General features: G+C 39.0%; 1 protein-coding gene across 2 annotated transcripts in view; it reads left to right on the top strand.

Moving 5' to 3' along the window:
- The first annotated feature begins 843 nt into the window (after positions 1–843).
- The window catches only part of kiaa1549lb (KIAA1549-like b), an 85,555-nt gene continuing 67,753 nt past the window's right edge, over positions 844–18,645 (top strand). Inside the window, exon 1 of one of the 2 annotated variants that reach the window (XM_047362214.1) lies at positions 844–1,556. In XM_047362214.1, the coding sequence (XP_047218170.1) occupies positions 1,325–1,556 (232 nt within the window). In that variant the 5' untranslated portion in view covers positions 844–1,324. The remainder of the gene's footprint in view (positions 1,557–18,645) is intronic. The other variant, XM_047362213.1, reaches the window with a different exon arrangement.

Here is an 18,645-nt window from a genome sequence, read left to right as displayed (position 1 = left end):
GTTGACCAGACAAATCATATAATTGTTCATATATTTAAATTGTTTTTGTATGATGAGGCAGAGAAGTGCATTTCTATCCTTGTTAAGAATCAAAATATCTACAAAGTATACTTTTAGTTTAGACAGGTACACATGGATGAGTGTTTAGAACTAAACCCTCAAGAAAGCACTGTACAAGTGCTTTAATAAAACTTGAAGTAGGATTTCACCAGCAAAGTGAATTACTTTGGATTTTAAGAAAGACTCAAAAACAGATAGCTTTGGTAACTATATGCAATAATTTCTAATTAAAATTATTGTACTTTAATAATATTCACATAATTCTATTTGTATACAATGTTAGTAATCTTTCTAATGTTAGTAATGTATTATCTTATTTTCAAAATAATATTGTTTGAAATTATGGCATTAAAGATATATGATTAATAATACTAATTACTATAATTATTATAATGTCCCCTATCCCTGGACATTGATTAGTAATTATTATTTATACAATACAATCGTAGTAATATTAGTAAATATTATAAATTGTTTGAAAAAAATATTAGTTGTAATAAGTGGTAGTAATATTTGTATTTAGAAAGAATAATTTTATTTCAAAATTACTTAAGCACCTCGCGTCGTGGCAAAAGGGTGCCATCTTGTGGAGTTGAAGAGGTACAGCAGCCAGTGATATGAACCTTCTCATTATGCCAACAGTAAACTTTAAGTTTAACAGTAGCTAAACTGTAAAATGCCCTCTTTACTAGAAATGTGGCTTTTGTGTCAGTGGTTCACTGTATAAATGAACGAGGCCATTAATGAAATCAGTGAATAAATAAATTGGCTGTTTAATTCACACACAGCCAGCAGAGGGCGCACTTCAGACAGGTCAGCATTGACCTTATACAGATGCTATTTTGTTCCAGCCTGACCAGAAGAGTGGCCGACCTAAATGATCCACTCGCTTACCCAGCTCCGTGGAAACATGCTTACATCGGTGACTTAATGTCCCCTGCACGCAGCTCAGTGACCGTCGTCCATCAGCAGCAGGTCTGAAGGACCAACTTCACCTCCAGCGGCTAAATGTCAAACCTTTGGGGAAAGTGAGAGCGCCACTCTGCGCCACACGGTGATGATGGGTGGACCAAACGCAGCGGAGCGATAAGGGCGCATTCCTTAATTTCCCCCAACGCCGTGTCTCCCCCTCCCCCCCAGTCCATCTATTCAGCCCTGGACACACGACGTGACCCAGTGACGGCCGTGTCTCCCCCCGTTCACGCACGAGGATTGATCCAATGTATTATTTACGAGCGAAACTTCAGCAACTTATCCACCGGATATGGCTACCGGTTTGAGGAGTGATGGGCGGGTGGGTCATCCCGAAGTACCGGGAGCCTGCGGGGGAGACGCCGATGATGGATGCTCGCCGCGCAGGAGGATAGCCGGAGGAGACAGGGGGAGGAGGTGTTTGAGGAGCGGATTGCGAGTCGGAGCAGCGGGGATGCTCGAAAACAGCCTGCTGTCTGTGGCTCTGCTTTCACTCCTTGTCCGGTGCGCTGTGGCCGCAGAGGGTAAGCTCGCCGCCGAGCTATGCGCTCTAACACGCAGAGGCACATGCTGATCTGTTGCACTAACGTATTTCTGCATTAAACCTGCCCTGCATGGGCCATCTACTGTGAAGGGGTGAAAAAAAGAGCATACTGGGTGGAAAATGGATCTTTTGTTTTACACAGGCAGCGTTTTGTAATCTACTGCAGGGTGCATGATTCCCTGGATGTGCGGATGGAGCTGCGACTGGATGAATAGCTTGGTAAATTATTTTTTTATATAGGAAAGAAAAAGAAAAAAAACTTCTACCATGTAACTATCTCAGTAGACGCTGTAAGATGCTGTTGCATTGAAAATTATTCCAGCCACTGACTGACCTATTGGCTGGGTAAAATATCCTAACGACACAGACATGACATAATATTTCAGATTGTGGTGATTCGGTTCTGATTCTGCCTAGCTCTCCTACACCTGCGCCTGCAGCCATTTAACTCCTTTGTCTCACTGATCTGATTGCACTGCACAGAGCTCCAGAAGCTGCACTCAGTAAGAACCATTTCAGCCTCATCACTGTACCCCAGTCCAACTTCACCACCTCATTGTACTTTTGTTCCACTTCCATTGAAGTTACATTTCCACTACAGGGGTTATTAGGCAGTATCATTGTTTGTAATAAGCTGCAGAGAGTTATTCTGGAAAGGCAGTGTATTTACAGGGTTTACAGAGTCTGTTTTCAGAGCATCTGGGACATCACTAATGACACACATACTGAAGCCCTTAGTGGGTTTGTTTGTCTCACTGAGCACGCAAGACAGCTGAGGTAAGTCAGGCAGACTTTGTTGCCCTTCATCCTTAAGCATTTTATGCAAATATTTTCCTGTGAAAGACAATTCCTCTGTGCATGTGCACTGATTTGGCAGTATTCCACCTTGCTCATGCAATTCTTTCTGCCACTTCAGCACAGATGGCCTGAAGGTCTCTGTGTGCAGCCACAGCTGAAAGGAGAACGAAACAAGATGCTCGTTTGCAGGTGCTAAGCAAACAGTGGCTCTCTTACCCTTCTCTGGGCTGCACACTGTGTTGTCGGGGCTGTAGACTCACCTCTTGCTGAAGCACTGCTACAGTAGCACAGTCTCCTCCTCCTCCCACTTCCTTCTCTTCCTCCTCCTTGCAGTCAGCACATCCATTCTTAAACACAAGTGCAGCATCACCTGAGCTGCTAAATATTTGGTGACAGTAGCATACAAGCCCTTTTTATATTCACCTAACTCAGATTCAAGGATGTATGAGTCTGTGCAACAAATAAAAAAAAAGGCATTATTGAAATTTTCACGTTGATGAAAAACAAAGCCATCATCAAGAAGCACACAAAAACATTTCCTTTAGTTGAAAAATTTAATTAAATCAGGACTCATTGAGAATCTTTTTTTATTTTTTGTTTCTCGTGGATCTGTAACAGATCCATTTCTTGAAGTGTGCCAGGTAGTCTAGGTCTACCGGTGAAAAAACGAGAAGGTACTCAAAACCTAAGATTTTCCTACATATTCTATGTTTTTCTTTGCAACTCATATTTGGTCTCTTTTTTGCCACTTGTATTATATTACATGTGTTCCCAGGCTAAAAGGTAAATATATTCCCTCCATGGAGTTCTGGGTCTGTCCTGGGTGGGACTCCTCCCAATGGGTTGTGCTCCTCAAGAAATGGCCAAACCACCTTAACTGACTATTTTTGATGCAGAGGAGCAGCATTCTGGGCACCTTGGGCAGAATGCCTACCTCCATGTTGCCTACCAATCTGCATGTCAGTGTATCTGTGTGCACTTGTGAGTCTGGCTGGATGAATGTGGCTCAAGTGTGAAATAGCTTTTTGTGGTTAGTTTAACTAGAAAAGCAACAGGTAAGTTTATCATTTACAACTAAAGAGCATAGCAGCGCTCACATTACTACCCACCTAATTGAAGGCAAGGCCGTAGTCCTTCTGTCCTCCTCATGCTCCATCCTACCATCACTCATCACCAAGTTACTTGAACTCCTCCTCATCTCAGTTTCAAGTTTTTTTTCCAGGTACTGTTTTTTTGAGAATTTAAGCCATTCTCAAAAAAAGTATTAAAATGCCATGCCTGTAAGTAACTGTACAGCGACTAAAACCGAAGAAAGAATATACATTTACCTAAACATTTACCTTCTGATCTGATGAAAAAACACCAGGCTTAAACATCTACAGAAAAGTGTGAAGGGGGCAGCTCACAGATGCTTTATCCAGTCCGGTAAAGACTGAAGAGCCTCCCTTGAAGAGAGGAATGAAACTGTCCAGGAAAGCAGAGCTTGTAGATCTAATCATAAACATCCAAAATTGCAAATGCTGTAAGGTGATGCCTAAATACTTTAGGAAATTGCAAGATTAGTTTAACTACATTAAATATAATCTATTTTTCCAATGGTTTCTGTCACTTGCCTTTATAAACTGATGAACTTTGATGACATCCGATTCTTATTACAAATACTTTTATAGGGCCACCCTTTGCAGTTATAACAGCTTTAGCTCTTCTGTGAAGGTTGTGTGCAAGGTTTAGATGTAGGTTTATGATAATTATTGTCTATTCTTCCAGGAGCGCATTTGTGAGGTCAGGCAGTGATGAGAAGGCTTGTCTTTGCTCTAATTCATCCCATAACAGTTATGCTATGTTGAGGTACGGACTCTGTGCAGATCAGTCAAATTCTTCACACCAAAGTCATTTATTCATGTCCTTATGGTCTGTGCTTTGTGTGCTGGTGCGCAGTTCTGTTGACACTGGAGGACCCACCCCCCAACTGTTCCCATGAAGTCAGGAGCATGGAACTGTCCAAAATGTATAGACATGCTGCTGGATTAAGAGTTCCTTTCACAAAAAGTGCCAAGCCCAACCCCTAAAAAACAGCCCCACACAGCTCTGCACCAACCATCACACATGACACAATACAGGCAGCAAGTTTTTTGCATCCGCCAAAACCTGTCTTGCACTGGATTGTCAAACAGAGAGGCATGATTAAGCTTTACAGAGAACACGTCTACTGCTTGAGAGTCCAGTCCCAGCATGCTTTACACCACTGCACCCAACACTTTGCATTGTGCTTAGTGCTGTAAGGCTTGGATGCAGCTGCTTGGCCATGAAAACTCTTTCCATGAAGCTCTCTGTGAACTGTTCCTAAGCTAATCTGAAGGTTGCATGAAGTTTGGAGGTCTATAGTTATCAACTCTGCAGAAAGTTAGCAACCTATGCACAAGATGCTTCTCATCATCCCCTAACACCACTCTTTGACTAATCATGGCCCACAACTTCGTGGTTCAGTTATTATGGCTCTAACAGCTGACTGTGGAATATTTAGTAGTGAGGAAATGTCACGATGTACTTACTGCAAGGGTGGATTTCTGTGAGCTCCTGAAAACGATCCATTCATTCCTAACTTTTTTTAGAAACTGCTTAGGTGCTTGATTTCATACACATGTGCTCACTGAAGAGGTTGGAACACCTAAATTCATTTATTTGGAGGGGAGACCCAACACTTTTGGCATTATAGTGCAAATTAAAACATTAAAACCTTCTTTACATGGTTTGTTCGTCAAACACAAATACATTAAAGCTTTTCACATACAGGGGTTGGACAATGAAACTGAAACACCTGGTTTTAGACCACAATCATTTATTAGTATGGTGTAGGGCCTCCTTTTGCGGCCAATACAGCGTCAATTCATCTTGGGAATGACATATACAAGTCCTGCACAGTGGTCAGAGGGATTTTAAGCCATTCTTCTTGCAGGATAGTGACCAGGTCACTACGTGATACTGGTGGAGGAAAACGTTTCCTGACTCGCTCCTCCAAAACAACCCAAAGTGGCTCAATAATATTTAGATCTGGTGACTGCGCAGGCCATGGGAGATGTTCAACTTCACTTTCATGTTCATCAAACCAATCTTTCACCAGTCTTGCTGTGTGTATTGGTGCATTGTCATCCTGATACACGGCACCGCCTTCAGGATACAATGTTTGAACCATTAGATGCACATGGTCCTCAAGAATGGTTCAGTAGTCCTTGGCAGTGACGCGCCCATCTAGCACAAGTATTGGGCCAAGGAAATGCCATGATATGGCAGCCCAAACCATCACTGATCCACCCCCATGCTTCACTCTGGGCATGCAACAGTCTGGGTGGTACGCGTCTTTGGGTCTTCTCCACACCGTAACTCTCCTGGATGTGGGGAAAACAGTAAAGGTGGACTCATCAGAGAATAATACATGTTTCACATTGTCCACAGCCCAAGATTTGCGCTCCTTGCACCATTGAAACCGACGTTTGGCATTGGCATGAGTGACCAAAGGTTTGGCTATAGCAGCCCGGCCGTGTATAATGATCCTGTGGAGCTCCCAACGGACAGTTTTGGTGGAAACAGGAGAGTTGAGGTGCACATTTAATTCTGCCGTGATTTGGGCAGCCGTGGTTTTATGTTTTTTGGATACAATCCAGGTTAGCACCCGAACATCCCTTTCAGACAGCTTCCTCTTGCGTCCACAGTTAATCCTGTTGGATGTGGTTCGTCCTTCTTGGTGGTATGCTGACATTACCCTGGATACCGTGGCTCTTGATATATCACAAAGACATGCTGTCTTGGTCACAGATGCGCCAGCAAGATGTGCACCAACAATTTGTCCTCTTTTGAACTCTGGTATGTCACCCATAATGTTGTGTGCATTTCAATATTTTGAGCAAAACTGTGCTCTTACCCTGCTAATTGAACCTTAACACTCTGCTCTTACTGGTGCAATGTGCAATCAATGAAGACTGGCTACCAGGCTGGTCCAATTTAGCCATGAAACCTCCCACACTAAAATGACTGGTGTTTCAGTTTCATTGTCCAACCCCTGTACTTTGGTTTGCATTGCATAATTTGTTTTGTGCGGTAAAAAAATGGTTGCTGTTGCAGCTATTGAACAGTAGTTGCTTACATCTTGGTGAAAACAAGCCACTGGAGCTATGAGGTAGGAATATCCCCCCTATTGGTCTCTCTAAATTGCCCTTAGGTGCGAATGGGTTTATGCATGGTTGTTTGTCCTGTGTGTCTCGTGTTACTGTGCAATGGGCTTGCGACCTATCCAAGGTGAACTCGGTCCCTCGCCCGTAGAGGTGGAGATAGGCACCAGCTCCCCAGCGAGCCTGTATGGAAGAAGCGGGTATAGAAAATGGATGAATGATGTTAAACTGATTTGCACCTTACACGGCTTACTCGCACACAAAGTTGGCCGAATAAGGCTCAGTAACAGCTTGACGACTTGAAGCAGAGAAAGCTATCTAACTTCCTCTGATGTTGGGGCTGCCCATTTCTTATAACCAGAACCTTGCAGTTTCTGATGAATGCTGACAGCTTTGGCGGGGAATGACCTCATAGATCACTCGGTTTAAAACATCTCTGAGTTGTTGCAAATCAACACTTTCTGTCCAGAGATTCACTGGAAGTAGTTGTTTCCCTGCCAAGCTGGACTTTTTACTCTTTCTTACTTGTGAATTGACAGTTAATGCATCAAGTGGTTTGTGACATGCTCTGTGGTTTGTCTCCTTTTAAAACCTCTGCCTGGGCTTTTTTCTGAGTTTGTGCAGAGCATTACTGTTTCGCTTTTCCTTTCCCATGTGAAGATAAGACATTTCAGGGCTCACAAGAAAGTTAAAGTTCAAGTAAAACAAGAAAATCATTACTCACTCAGATGACCTGCCTGCCTGAAGATGTTTTAATGTTTAGTTTTGCTGGTTTCAGCTTATTGATTGAGATGTATGTGCTGGCTCTTGTGTATGTCTGTGATTTTTCCCCTTTTCCCCCACAGGTTTGAATTCAGCTGTGCGGGTTTGATTTGGCATTCGCTGGAGGCTTAAACATTTGTCTTAGTGAAGACTTTTCAAACTGAGAAGTTAATATAACGCCCAACAATACTTTTTTCATAAAAAGATGTGCCTAAAATACACATTTTATTTTATCTGTTTATTTTGCTTTATAGGACACACTTGTTTTGAGAGGAAGACAATGTGGCTTCTGTTCAACATTGTGGAAAAATTTGAGTGCAAGAAAGGGAAACACTGAATAAACAAGATGATCAAATGATAAAAAAATTGTGTTGGCAATCATTCAGAGAGTCTAAGGACATATGTTATCGTTCTGGCTATATGTCACTCCCATGGCTCTGTTAGTTTCTGTTGTAAAAAGTCAAAGCAGGAGGCATTTTATCTTCCACACGACTATATACAAAGCGGACAGCAGTTCTACTACACATCGATGTAAAGATAGGAAAGGCTCCTAATTAGCATCATGTACCATCTGCCTTGCATTATCCCATGTATAGTTTGGTGCAATCAGGGAATATTGTTATTGTGCGATGGGTTATCTCCATGTTTCCCTCTGTACCTTTGAGCCTCTGCGTTCTTTTGTTCCCCTGTTTGGCGGAGGCTGATGGCAGATGAAGGGCTTGGCACTGCTGCTGGTTGAGAAAGGGCAGCAGACTGGCTGATTTACTGGGACACCGTATATTACAGCAGGCTGCTCTGCACAGAGCTGTCGTGAATCACATAGCATCACACAGAACTACTGCAGAAGATCCCAAGGACTTAAGAACATAATTGAAAAAGAAAGTGTAATAAGTTGCCTTCCTTTTTGTGGGTGAATAAATGACAACAAACAAAATATCTCAACACCTGCATCAACCCTGGCCTATCACTTTAGTAAAAGTTGGCATTTTTAGGACTCAAGGACACTGCTCTTGGTCAGTATTAGACAAAACTGACCCAAACTGACTGTTTTGCTTTTATCAGTGCAGAGTATTTTGTTTCTCCAAAGAATGGACACCTCAGTGCTTTAGTGCTGCTGAAAGGTTTTTGTATCTTTCCCCAAATTTATACTTTGACATAATCCAGACTCGAAGGTCTGAAGACACTTCCTTTGCCTTTAAACCACTCCTCTACTGGTTGACATCATCAGACAGATTCTTCTGACACTTAATAAAAAGCAGAAGAGCATGAATGACTTAACTTTCTACACAAAACGCACATCAACTTTAGGACTAGGATTTTTCTTTAGCTTTTGCCAATTTTATATTCTTGCTTAAAACTTTCCTACTGTGTTTAAATATAAATCCCAGTAGTTTTCAAACTTTTCAAATTTTATCTCAGTACCTGGGAGAATAATAATTTAATTCTTATTTTAAAAAATGAAATTAAAAGAATATATCTCTAAAAACAGTTCTTGATTGTGTAACATTAAGCTTCCTTTCTGAAATCAGATGCTGCAGATATTAAAGATTTAAAGCCCTTTTTCGCTTGATCCGACCAGATTTTAGATGTTTAATGTCCAAAAACAAAAGGGACAAGTGGTTAGTGACATAGTTATTGAGTAATTTTAATGGGAAGCCGTGCCTATTAGAAATGGAAAGCACTAAGTGTAGTGAAAGGCTTTGCTTTGCATTTCAGCACAGATGCCTCTGTGGACATTGGCATTTAACCAAATCCCTTTGAACCACTGGAGGAGGGAATGTGAGATTAGTAAGACATACAAGCAGATTCATCACACATTCATTCAAAATGTTACAGATTTATTAGCAGGCAAATGGGAGGCAATACCATGGATGTCTTGGGAGGAACTGGATCCTTTTGTAAATTGCTGGCCTGATGGGTAAAACTAATTTAAATACATTCCTAAACCAATCCAGATTTTAAGAGTAAAAGTAGAAAAATGTAGTTTCTATAAACAAGAAGTGTTTTATCATTGTAGCATTGGTTGAAGAATGTATTCAGAATATAGGGCATTTTTGTTGCAGTACAATCATCAACCATTATGAAAAGAAGTAATCTTGAGCAGACTGTTAGTACCTTGTCCCCTTACCAGAAAAACCTACTTTGTTCTTATTTTAAGCTCCAACAGAATCAGCCTGCATAACATTTATAATGAAAGGAGGAGAAACATCTATAACACACTGACATGCCTTATTAATGTTGTTTTGACCTAAAAATGCCTTGTTAGGTGTTAATCAAGCAGGTGTGAAACAGCCTTTTCCTAATGTTTCCTCAAGTCGTGGTCAGCCTCAAAAACTCATGTTCAACATTCACTTTTTTCACTCTGTTCTTAATAACTTTAGTCTGCTTTGTTTTTAGCTCACACGACACTTTATTACCTAACCCCTTCGTGATTTTATAACACAACTGCTTCTATGTAATGTTGACCAAATTAGGAATAGACTAAAAGTTAAACCATACAATTTATTTCTTTTTACAGTTTAGTACGGTCAGAAGGCAGCTGTGTAGTGTCTCAGGGCTACTGACTGCTAACAGCAAACACTAGATGAGATAAACTATATTTGGCAGAATATTCAGGGGTTTTAAAAAATATTGTATGTTTTTGTGAACAAAGTAAAAACAACTTAGTTGTAAAATATTGTACACATTGCTAACAAAACACAACCTATCTGACCTTTAACTTACTTTAACTGCTCTGATTCAATGCCCTTTAAAATGTCCTTGTTGGATCTTTTAGATTAGTCTTAAGCTTTTATCCCACACTCTTGGATCTTCAAAGTATGTTTTTATTTTTTATGACTTCAGTGTGTTGTGAATCTTTGCCAATAAAAGTATATTTTCTATGAATGATCTTTGTTGCTTACATAACCATTCTGAAATCTTAAAATAATCCACAATTAATTAACTTTAAAATGGAATAATGTCAGAAACTCTGAAGTGAATTAGATTCTTTAATTAACAGAATAATATGTTTTAAACTCTAAATGATTTAAAAAATGTGGCAGAAACCTGCAATGCTTTCAAGAACCAGAATAAACAAGATGTTCTACCTGCACAAAATAGTAAAACTGCTAGATTTGGCTGTGATTTGTTTGCACTGAACCGTTTTACTATTTCAATCTAATTTGTGTAAAAATTTGGACGTGTTTTTAATCAGGAGTAAATGTCTTTATGTGCGTTACTCGATTCCGGACCCAAAGCGAGGAGCTGCTGGACGTTTATAGAGCCAGTACCTGGAGAGACCAGCAACTCTTGCCCTTTTAGGAGTGACCTGTGGGCACAACCACTGTTGGGGTTGGGAGATGAAACTATTTTCTTTAAAACCCAGAATGACCAGTAAACCTTTGCTAAGTGTTAGACTTTGATGAACATAGATTACATTTATGTTATATTCTCTGTTCATAAAATCTCCCCCGCTTAGCCATAGTAGTAGGTTGCAGAGTAGCCTGTAGACTTCCTCTTAGTATTTTTGTTTTTATCTTTATCTGTGCTTTTGTTTCTTTTTACCTAATTAAATAATTAGGAAATACATGTTAGTGTAATTAGTTTAATTGATGTAAATTAAATATTAATCTGAGAAATATACAGAATATTCTTGCTTCTTTAAATTTTTGATAGGGAAAAATTGAACAGTCAGAAGTTTAAGAGGTTATGTACAGGGGTTGGACAATGAAACTGAAACACCTGTCATTTTAGTGTGGGAGGTTTCATGGCTAAATTGGACCAGCCTGGTAGCCAGTCTTCATTGATTGCACATTGCACCAGTAAGAGCAGAGTGTGAAGGTTCAATTAGCAGGGTAAGAGCACAGTTTTGCTCAAAATATTGAAATGCACACAACATTTGAGTGACATACCAGAGTTCAAAAGAGGACAAATTGTTGGTGCACGTCTTGCTGGTGCATCTGTGACCAAGACAGCAAGTCTTTGTGATGTATCAAGAGCCACGGTATCCAGGGTAATGTCAGCATACCACCAAGAAGGATGAACCACATCCAACAGGATTAACTGTGGACGCAAGAGGAAGCTGTCTGAAAGGGATGTTCGGGTGCTAACCCGGATTGTATCCAAAAAACATAAAACCATGGCTGCCCAAATCACGGCAGAATTAAATGTGCACCTCAACTCTCCTGTTTCCACCAGAACTGTCCGTCAGGAGCTCCACAGGGTGAATATACACGGCCGGGCTGCTATAGCCAAACCTTTGGTCACTCATGCCAAACGTTGGTTTCAATGGTGCAAGGAGCGCAAATCTTGGGATGTGGACAAGGTAAAACATGTATTATTCTCTGATGAGTCCACCTTTACTGTTTTCCCCACATCAGGGAGAGTTATGTTGTGGAGAAGCCCCAAAGAAGCGTACCACCCAGACTGTTGCATGCCCAGAGTGAAGCATGGGGGTGGATCAGTGATGGTTTGGGCCGCCATATCATGGCATTCCTTTGGCCCAATACTTGTGCTAGATGGGCACGTCAATGCCAAGGACTACCGAACCATTCTTGAGGACCATGTGCATCCAATGGTATAAACATTGTATCCTGAAGGCGGTGCACCAATACACACAGCAAGACTGGTGAAAGCTTGGTTTGATGAACATGAAAGTGAAGTTGAACATCTCCCATGGCCTGCACAGTCACCAGATCTAAATATTATTGAGCCACTTTGGGGTGTTTTGGAGGAGCGAGTCAGGAAACGTTTTCCTCCACCAGTATCACGTAGTGACCTGGCCACTATCCTGCAAGAAGAATGGCTTAAAATCCCTCTGACCACTGTGTAGGACTTGTGTATGTCATTCCCAAGACAAATTGATGCTGTATTGGCTGCAAAAGGAGGCCCTACAACATACTAATAAATTATTGTGGTCTAAAACCAGGTGTTTCAGTTTCATTGTCCAACCCCTGTACATTAGCATTGTTTAACATAGTTCATAGTATTAAAACATTAACTCCTTCAAATGTACCTTCAGAAGGAATAAAACAACAGATAAATAGAACATTACTCGCACTATATACTGTATGTAATGATGGATAAATGCTATAAAATGGTATTGGCAGTGGCTAAACACTCAAACATTATTTAACATTATTTTCTAGTTGACTCAATCAGAGTTTTGAGGATCATATATTGTTTTCTGTATCAGTCAAAGAACAGTAGTTGGAAACCATTTGCATACTTGACAATGGTATAAATACTTTATTATACATCATGTATTCAACATTTTACATGCTTTGAAATAAACAGAAAAACATTAAAGGCAACATGAAATACTTCCCACATAAAAAGTCAAGGAACTGAGAAAAGGAAAGGAAGGTAAAACAGCACTCCAAGGTTTGCTGACATTTTCCCGTTAAGAGTTGTTCTAGAAAATAATCAATCAGTTCTTTATTCTTACTTGGTGACCCCTTTTTGGTGCTGGGAATTTTTGTTGGCTCAACCCATCAGCGTATTTTTTTGGTATTGTCATGTAAATGTAAATTTGTTCTTTTGTTTAATCTTTTGTGTCCTCTAATTGGTTTATAAAGAATTGCGGGTTTAATGGCATGATAATCAACCATTGACATTATTACATCGTGGTACAAGGCGCAAGTCTTGTGTTTTATAACGTAAAGGGACCTTATAGAATAAAGAGAACCAGCCAACTAAAACTTTGAAATATATTAATTGTAGTAATATGTTTTTAGATTTTGTTTGACCTTAGAAGCATTTTTTAACCTTTAGATTTCACAAACAAATCCCAGGTATGTGATGGCAGTCATAGCTAAAAACGTTAACATTTGAAGAGAATATACACAGATCATTCACCACCTGATGTGAGCCAATGTCTAATGTTCATTAGAAGAAATGCCCCTGGTTCTGGCTTTGAATAAATTAGTGTTTCTCATTTGCTGCTTATAGAAAAGCCTTTGATACTGAACCTCACTCAAATCTCTGATTCAGATAACTCCGTCTGATTTTTAGCTTTAGTAAAACAGGTTGAAGGCAGTCTTCCTGCTACAAAGATGTCAGCATCAATGAGTAAATTAAACTCAAGGAGCATTAAAAGAATATTAGAACATTATTAAATTCATACTCAGCAATGAAACCCTATTAGAACTTAAAATTAATACTGGCTTTAGAAGTCACACACTTAAAAACTCCTTGCAATTCTTCTTTAAATCCTTAACACAACCAACTATCTCAAACACATTTAATTTAACCATGCTTAAGTGCACTTTTTAATCTGTGGTGCAGTTGATGGATTTATATCTCACTTTAGAGCTGTGGAGCCATTCTTTAATTCTTAAAATGAGACAGGCTGTTCTCCATGAGGCATTTAATCAAATCACTGCTCACAAAATCCAGGAGTGTGTAGCTGTGCTGCCTCTGGAGAATTTACCTTCTGCATGTGCACACCTAAAAGACCTTCACATTTACTTGTGCTACATACCACCAACATAACCCATTAGGTTGTGACTGAACAGCACCTAATTTGGAAAATTGTTTTAAGTGTGAAGGCAGTCATAGTGCTGCTACATTCTTAGTATTTGCCAAATACTGCACACACTCTATATGTCAGCAGCACTTATCCCAATATTAGTTTGATGTATGTATCCATTGAAGCAACATGCCCTAGGCCCTGGTACATCTAAAATGTATAAAACTAGGTCAGGTGCTATATGATCTACAGTCACAGGTATCACATCTTGACTAGTTTGTTTCCATGACCTTGTCACAATCTGCAGAACTAACCCGTATGCATGGGAGGCTTCTGCACCTCCACTATCAGTTTCAGCACCACTGTAGAGGAGGAGTCGTGTTCAGCATTGTCATCAGGTTATCTGCAGCGCAAAAAGACATAGGTGAATAGGATGTCTTTTGAAAGCCTTGCACTCTTTAGAAAGTTTTAATTTTGACTAAGCTCTACGAGAGAATACATTATTGCATAATTTAAAAGGAATAATGAAAAGAATGTACATGTGCTTGTGAAATAATTCTGAATATGTTATGGCAATAAAGCACCTCTGATCACTCACTTTATTAACCAAGAACTTCCTAGGGTGTTTTGAATTTAACTTGTACAAGGACTTCATGACAAACCTTTGAGCTCTATGACTTAGTGGGTCAATATCTTTCTGGGTTGCAATTGCAATTGCCTCCCACATTTACAATTAGACCACACTGGCATCTATGGAGTTTGGAGCCCTGTTCAGTATGGGTTCCAAACAGAGTCTTAGTTGAGTATTGCAGTTTTTGCCTAGCCTATATTTGTCCTGTTTGAAGCGAGTTCTACTTCTGTAAGAAAGTCCAAGCACCATTTGGGCGTCCATATGAATGCCACAGTACATTATTTGCCTTTAACAAGATAAACTGTTTAACTTTGTCTGAGAATTAGCAGGCTTTTAAATGTGTTTGCTTCTTTTCTTCATGGATATTTGAGTGAAACAGAGAATAGTCAGTACCTTCTCCCTGAGTTTCTTGATATTACCTGTATTTCCTCGGTGTGTTTAAAGGTAAAGCACAGCACGTGATCTAATATCATGCTCAGGAGGCCTATAGCACCATAACAATTTCACAGACGTGAAACAAACAGTTTACTGTATAGTAGTGTTAGAGTTAGAAAGCTGATAAATACAGACAAGTGTAAAAATAAGGCAGAAATGGACCACGTAAGTTTGACTAGCAAGGGAGAGACAGTCCTCTGCTAAACAGCGACTTCCTTCTCACTAAGAGAAAATCCTTGCAGCAGCCTTTTATTTACAACCAACATTCCAACAAGCAAAAAGCGTAAATTGGTTCAGCCAATTCTTATAGAGATTTCAAGTTAGAAGAGTGGTCATTCCCATATATGGTATAAGCATGTCATGTCCAGGGATTGATCCACTCCAGACCACATTCCTTAACTTTCCACAAACTCTTTTTCCACACTAAAACCAATCACAGGAATCATCTTCATTATAGTAGAACTTCAAACATAAACATAGTTTAAACTAAGCAATGATAACTTATATAAATTTTTCCAACAATTAGGAACAGGATTCTGTTCAAAGGGCTACTGTGTGCTTCGTACTCCATGTGTCTTTGCTGCCTGCAGCACTGCACCATTTTAGACGATCATTGAAGGTGAAGCAGCTCTCCTCAGGATAAGATCATGAAACAGGTTTATTCACACTAATTTTATTTTCAAAGGCTTCTCCGAGTCAACAGACACCATTATAAGACATGGACAACATCCAGTAGGATGTGGATAGTAAATGCACTACAGGTGGCATTGGGAAGAGCACAAATGCAATCAGATAAAATTCATAGTTTAAATTGTGTTTGTAGTGAAAGAAGACAAATGATTGCAGCTTAATATTTATGGATTTCAAGGTTAAAAGTAGAGTCAAACTGACAGAGGAAGACTGTTGTTTGCTTTATCAATGGAAAATCAAAGCATCATGTTTTTCCTATTTTATAAAAATGTTCATCATACATTACATATAAACAAAACAAATCTCAGTGGCTCAGGTCATACAGTTTTGCCTTTATGCGCTTGCACCAGCATTTATATAATGCAGTAGGTACATATCCATTCTCCTGCGGATCTGTCCCATTTCTAATTCTGAAAGGACCATGTTCAAAAGACACATCTTAGCCGAGCTAAATAAACCACCCTGAATTCCACGGAGGCATCTGTCCTTCTAACTATTCTACAGTCTGTATGTGTAAATCTTGTCAAGAATCAAAATGGGCAGGCAATGTTGGTCCCAGGTTCGAACCCCGGTGATATTTGCCGCATGTCTTCCTCTTTCTCTGCCCTCATTTCCTGTCTAACTACTGTCAAAAAATACTGGGAAAAACAAAGGCCACTAGTGCTGCAAAAAATCAAAATGGGAATCACTAAGATTTTGTAAGATGATATAAAGATGATGCCAAAAATTACATTAGATGGTTTAATCACACATTTTTGGTGTCTGGATTTTAAAAGCACCTTTTAGCACTATTCCAGTCTTTTCTTAAAAACTGAGGGTAATTGTAAAGAGCAACCATATTACACTTGGTATGATCCTCCTATATTAGGTATATTAAGTAAAATCTAAATTTATTGCACATTTTTTGTAGAGACATTTGTCTATATTTACAACCTTTTTTATGATAAACTCAAGTCTTTACTTTCCAAAAATGCTGTTTTCTTATGAAAGAAAACAAGCAAATAATAGTTAGATTTCCAGACACACTTTTAAAGTATAATTTGAAGTTCTCTATAAGACTAGATGTAAATGACAGACATAGGGAAAAAAAAGAAGTTTTTTTAAGTGTGTAGAAAACTTTATGTTCTCTTTTGATTAAGTTTGACAAGTTTAGGATATGGTAGATTTACTACTTTTCACTCTGTTGGGACCATGTGTAATATAACCTGCTCTGCAGTGTGTGATACATATTCCAGTTTATTAACTCCAAGTCGACCCGCTTCTGAGGTGAAATATGATTTCAAAAATCCACATCAAATTTACTTCACAACTGTAAAAAAAAAACAGCTAATGTGTTTTTACACAGAGACACTGTGTAGTTGAAAAATCACATTATCAAAAAATTTTGTTTTCCAAGGATAGGCAGAAAAAGGCTGGAAACTTTGAACATTCCCTTAAGTCTCTTCAAAACATCAAAACACATTGAGTGAGCTGGTTAGCATAAAAAGCAGCTGCTAGCAAGTGTCGTTATGTTGCATGCTGCCAATATGACAACAGCATGATGGCTACACATTTCCATGCTGCTCTACTGCCTCATAGCCCAAGTTTTAAAAATTATCTGCACCAAAACCACTCATAACTCACAATGCACAGACATCCGAAAACATCCTGCAAGAAAGTCCAACTTTAAAGAAGATACAGTTAATCCAAAAATTATTTATACCCCTGGCAGGTTTAGATATAAAGTATGTATATTTCTTCTTGCTGGAAGTAATGTTAACATTTTGGAGAGGCTGAGCCAACTGAAATGTGATAGATAATCTTTGATTGGAGCTTAAGATAGGGGGGATGGCAAAGACGGCTTCCAACATTAAAACCTGAGGTTGATTGTAAAAGATTAATTCAGTGGAGGTATGCTAAAGGCTTGTCAACAACTGTGAGACGCATCTGATGCAGTAGCGCTAATAAAGGTTTTTCCATTTCTGTTTGAGAAGGGTATAAATGATTTATGGGCATGCCTTTCTCTGTTACAATGTAAACAGAAACAAATAAATTATTGTTTTGAAAAATGAAACCTTTTGTACATGCTGGTGTCATCTCCTGTCAGAAACAAATACATTGGATATGAATACTTTTAAATATGTTTTTTTTTTTTTTTTTTTTTAAAAAATAAACAATCAAATCAGAAGTAAATTTTTTACTTTAAAGAAGAAAAATCTCATAATTTATGACCTGTTCATTTATTATTTTGAGTAATTCTGCATTTATTTATTCTGCATTAATTCATAGTAGGCAATTTTAACTTGAATATCTTCTGTTGTAAGAATCCCAACAGTGTTTAAATGGATAATATGCTAAGAAATATACTGGTATAAACCTATATTGCGAATAAGTGTTGGTTACTGAGCATGAGAATAAGCCATTGGTCTTCTGACTTGCATAAAATGGGATGAGAAGTCAATGCTACATCTGAGTTCTGATTTCTAAGGTAAATAGAACGCAGCTACATCTGCACAGCACGTCATCACAATACCAGAGTGTGCAATATCACAGTTGCAAACGCTCTGTGCCCTTAATGTCCACCCGATGAAGATAATAGAGGTCGAGATGCTAAAGGTCACAGAAAGCGATGGGAACATTGTGAGGACCAATTGAAAAGAGAAAAGTAACAAAAAAACTGGATAGTTGCTACCAATATTGCCATAGCAATTCACACAAATCCTAGAAACCCGTTGATTGAAAATTGTCTTTCCTCATGCTGCGTAATTATGAGACCTTTCGCAGTTCAAGTTACATGAAACATGTTTTGCAACTGATGTGACAGGCCAAAAAATTGGAAATTTATGGTTTTAAATTCTGCAATATGCTGTTTAAAAGCCCTTTGTTTTCTAGGCTGTGTTTATGATTAATGAGCTTTTAATTAACTGTTTGTTGTTTAGGAGGCTGAAGCAGTCTTACAGAATTCGAAGTCATTTAATTGCATGTCAGTTTTAAATCTACAATTACAGCTGCATTGTATTGCAGCAACAGTATGAATGTACTAACAGAGGCCCTCCAAGCAAGTGGTTTTCATAACCACTGGGAAATAAATTAATACCTTTTTCACAGTGCGAGTGCTGATGTGTTGTAGCAGTAAAAGCATTAGCTTATAATAATG

The sequence above is a fragment of the Girardinichthys multiradiatus genome, chromosome 4, assembly GCF_021462225.1.
Source record: "Girardinichthys multiradiatus isolate DD_20200921_A chromosome 4, DD_fGirMul_XY1, whole genome shotgun sequence".
Taxonomy (NCBI): domain Eukaryota; kingdom Metazoa; phylum Chordata; class Actinopteri; order Cyprinodontiformes; family Goodeidae; genus Girardinichthys; species Girardinichthys multiradiatus.
Note: the sequence above shows the minus strand (reverse complement) of the source record. Positions and strands in the feature narration are given on the sequence as shown.